Source organism: Notothenia coriiceps, unplaced genomic scaffold (assembly GCF_000735185.1).
Source record: "Notothenia coriiceps isolate Sejong01 unplaced genomic scaffold, NC01 NC01_scaffold00037250, whole genome shotgun sequence".
NCBI lineage: Eukaryota > Metazoa > Chordata > Actinopteri > Perciformes > Nototheniidae > Notothenia > Notothenia coriiceps.
In genome coordinates, this window is record NW_011369951.1 from 16,593,331 (window position 1) to 16,597,516 (window position 4,186).

Below are 4,186 nucleotides of genomic sequence, written 5' to 3' on the forward strand. Positions count from 1 at the left end.
CTCAGATGCTGGAGATGTTGGAGATGTTTCAGATGTTGGAGATGTTTCAGATGTTGGAGATGTTTCAGATGTTTCAGATTTCTCAGATGTTTCGGATGTTGGACATGTCTCAGATGCTGGAGATGTTGGAGATGCTTCAGATGTTGGAGATGTTTCAGATGTTGGAGATGTTTCAGATGTTTCAGGTGTCTCAGTTGTTTCAGATGTCTCAGATGTTTCAGATGTCTCAGATGTCTCAGATGTTTCAGATGTTGGAGATGTCTCAGATGTTTCAGATGTCTCAGATGTTTCAGAGGTCTCAGATGTTTCAAATATTTCAGATGTCTTAAATGTCTCAGATGTCTCAGATGTCTCAGATATTTCAGATGTTGGAGATGTTTGAGATGTTGGAAATGTTTCAGATTTTTCAGATGTTTCAGATGTATCAGATGTCTAAGATGTTTCAGATGTCTTAGATGTCTCAGATGTCTCAAATGTTTCAGATGTCTCAGATGTCACAGATGTCTCAGATGTCACAGATGTTTCAGATGTTCCTGGTCCTCTAGAGCTGAAGGTAGTGACAGCTGGGCCTCCCTTTGCTGTCCCTGCCTTACACAGCTCCAGGCATAGGATGACAAAGGGAAACCCACTGGTCACATGATCGTTTGACATAATCCAAAATCATATTGAGAAATCCCATTGGACCAAGGAGATGCTGCCTTCAGGGTCCAACAGAGAAACCCCACACCCTGCAGCTCTCTATAGAGATAAGAGAACATCCTCTGTCTTTCCTAATAATTTCTCCATCGCTAGTCTGTCCTGGCTCAGGACTACGTGTATTATACAAGTATTGTAAATTAGTCACTAACTGTACTGCATACATTTTAACAGATATAAGTTATCTCAGTGTAGGACAAGTTGTTTTAGCATTGAGCTAACGTGGGACTCACGAGTGTTGATCTTCTGCAGAGCGATGTGTTTCTCCAGCTGCCGGCGGAGGCGCACCTCGGCGCCGTACTTCCCGTGCGTCCCGTTGTCAGCCAGGAGGAAGTGGGAGTGGCTGCTGTTCAGAACCGACAGCTTGCTGAGTGGGTTGGACATGGTCGTATAGGGCCGGGTCACCTGCAAAAAGAGTTCAGAGTGAAGAAGCAGCAGAGCTTTCTGTTGGGTGCACAGATACCGGAGATTCACTGATGCGCTTTATTCAAGATTCAAAGGCTTTAGTGAGGTCTGTGTAGCAGCTAATGTCGCCTGCAACAGTGCAACTGAGAATATACCTAACGCAAAATGTAATCAGGAAGTAGAAACGATCTGATCGACCAATCAGAGCGTCAGTGGTTTGACTCCAGTCAACAACTGTCTTTGGACGGGATACTGAACCTCCCCCCGCCCTGCTCCTGTAGGCATTGATTCTTTGGTACTGAAGGGTGTGTGTGTTGCTTTGGATAAATATATAATAAATATTCACATTCTATTTAATATTGAACAATCCATTCTTTGACAATAATATCCTGCATTATATTTGTTACTGGACATTTGGATTTCCAAATATATATATTTTTTAAATTTTATTTCGTATTTTTGATTCTTTAACTTTGTCTTAATTTCTCTGATGTACATTGCCGTCTATCTCTCTATCTATCTATCTATCAATCTATATATCTATCTATCTCTCTATCTATCAACCAATCTATCCATCCATCTATCTATCTATCTCTCTATCTATCTATATATATATATGTATATATAATCTATCAATCTATCTATCTATCTCTCTATCCATCTATCTATCTATCAACCAATCTATCCATCCATCTATCTATCTATCTATCTATCTCTCTATCTATGTAAATATATATACCTATCTATCAATCTATCCATCTATCTCTCTATCTCTCAATCTATCCATCTATATCTATCTCTCTATCTATCTATCTATCTATCTCTCTGTTGAATTTAATTGATTTATTTAAAACAAGGGACAGTGTACATTAATCAACATATTAAAAACATGCAAAAGTACTCAAATTTGCCAAAAGGCTAGTTTTCACCGATAGTCCCTTTGCCAGATGGTGATAGACACCCTAAAAGTAATAATAAAAATACCACAACATTTTTATACCATTTTACATATTTACAATATATGACATCACTGAATAAAGATAAGAGCAAGTCACGATAATAAATAAAACATTCACAATACACACTCCTACTAACACCTACACCCACACATCAGTGCTGACACTGTTGGTTTTCAATGAGCCACTTTTTAATACTGTGCTTGAATGTGTAATTTGATGAGGATTCTCTTATTGGTTGTGGTATTGAATTCCATTGATGGGATGCATGGAATGAAAAGACAGCCTGGCTGAATGCACTTTTCCTAAATGGGATGGTGGCTCTATCTATCTATCTTAAGCTGCCAGGAAAACTTCAATCTAGTTCTCACAGTAAAGTATTTTGGTATGGTATCATCCTGCCGTGTGGTATTGTGTATTTCTAAATGTCGGTGTGTTTCTATGATCTCACGTCTCTCCCGATGAGGTCCTCCTTGTTCTCGATGATTCCCCAGGGGGCGATGCCGATGGCGCAGACCTTTCCTCTGGACTTTGACGAGTGGTCTTTGAGAGCGTCCCCCACGTGACGGATCACTCCTGAAAGAGTTTATAAAGGTAATCTCAACTGTACCTTCACCCGGAGAGAATTCTATTTATTTTTGGCCATCAGAACGTTAGACTGAAATATGTAAAAGAGAGCTGAAATATATGGACATTCAGATGGACTGAAGGATGTAGAAATATCCTCATATTGGGGTCTGGGTCCTGGTTTCATTGCAGGATCTGATGCAGGAGATCAGTTTCATACAGCAGATACAGCACTTCACAAAACATGTGACGCATCAATTAAACTGATTTTATGTTTGCATTATTCTCAGAGTAAAGCGTGCACCCCCCTATGTGCATCCCACCGAACAGCACCTGGGTCTGAACCGAGTCTGTATCAAACTGAATCCCTGAAGCTCTCTAAGGAGACCCCCGGACATCCTGTTAGCTGCAGGACCGTATGAACCAATATTTCAAACCCCTCCCTCTAACCCTGTAACTGTAGAGTCAATAGAAGTGAGGAGCGCTTTGTTACCCGTGCTGACCCCCCCGGTGAAGATCCAAGCTCCAGTGGTCACCGCCGCTTTGATCAGGCCTTTCCCAAAAACCTGTTTCAGTTTTGGGGGCAGCTCGAAGTTCTGCAGGCCCCCGTGAACGGAGATGAGGAGGGTGGGGAGCTCCAGCTCCCAGTCCTTCACCATCAGGTGCAGCAGCGAGTCCGCCTTCGAGTCGTACGACACCCGGATGTACTGGAACATTAAGTGTCTTAATATGATATATCATGTTTTATAATACTTATATGTATATTATATGATATATAATGTTAATGTATGATATATAATGATAAATAATGTTAATGTATGATATATAATGTCAATATATGATATATCATGTTGTATAATGATATATAAAGTTCATGTGTGATATATAATGTTACATAATGATATATAATGTTAATGTGTGATATATAATGATATATAATATTAATGTATGATATATAATGTTAACGTATGATATATAATGTTATATAATGATATATAATGTTAATAATGTTAATGCATGATATATAATGATATATAATGTTGTATAATGATATAAAATGTTGTATAATGATATATATAATGTTAATGTATGATGCATAATGTTGTATGATTATATATCATTTTAATGTATAATATATAATGTTCATGTGTGATATATAATGTTCATGTATGATATATAATGTTGTACAACGATTAGGGATGTAACGATATAAAAAATATCGTGGTTTCGCAATAAATAAACGTCCCAATACTATTGTGAGACTGACAAAATCTACCACGATAAAAAAAAAAAAAGATTTAAATTTTTTTTTTAAAACACTTGGCAGCAAGTAGGTTACGACATGAGCATAAAACAACAGAACACAAAAGGACATCATATTTACAGGACTACATTTACATACCTAGAGACATTGACTAATACCAACAGTATATTTATATCTCGCCCTGTCAATAAGCCTCACCTTCCTGGCAAAAACTGTATTGTTTTTGAAGTGGTGGAGAGACAATGCACAGTTTTACCCACTGCTGTCACCCATGGCCAAATCATATCTCTGTCCCAGC

General features: G+C 38.3%; 2 protein-coding genes across 2 annotated transcripts in view; one reads left to right on the forward strand and one right to left on the reverse strand.

The window, feature by feature from the left end:
* The window catches only part of LOC104967382 (copine-9-like), a 69,301-nt gene that overhangs the window by 3,633 nt on the left and 61,482 nt on the right, over positions 1–4,186 (forward strand). The window lies entirely within an intron of this gene.
* LOC104967143 (transient receptor potential cation channel subfamily M member 1-like) overlaps positions 1–4,186 on the reverse strand; it is a gene marked incomplete at its 5' end in the record, with an annotated part of 8,458 nt that overhangs the window by 756 nt on the left and 3,516 nt on the right. The window contains 3 exons of the mRNA XM_010796559.1: positions 919–1,101; positions 2,509–2,633; positions 3,118–3,332. Of these exons, the coding sequence (XP_010794861.1) occupies positions 919–1,101; positions 2,509–2,633; positions 3,118–3,332 (523 nt within the window). The remainder of the gene's footprint in view (positions 1–918; positions 1,102–2,508; positions 2,634–3,117; positions 3,333–4,186) is intronic.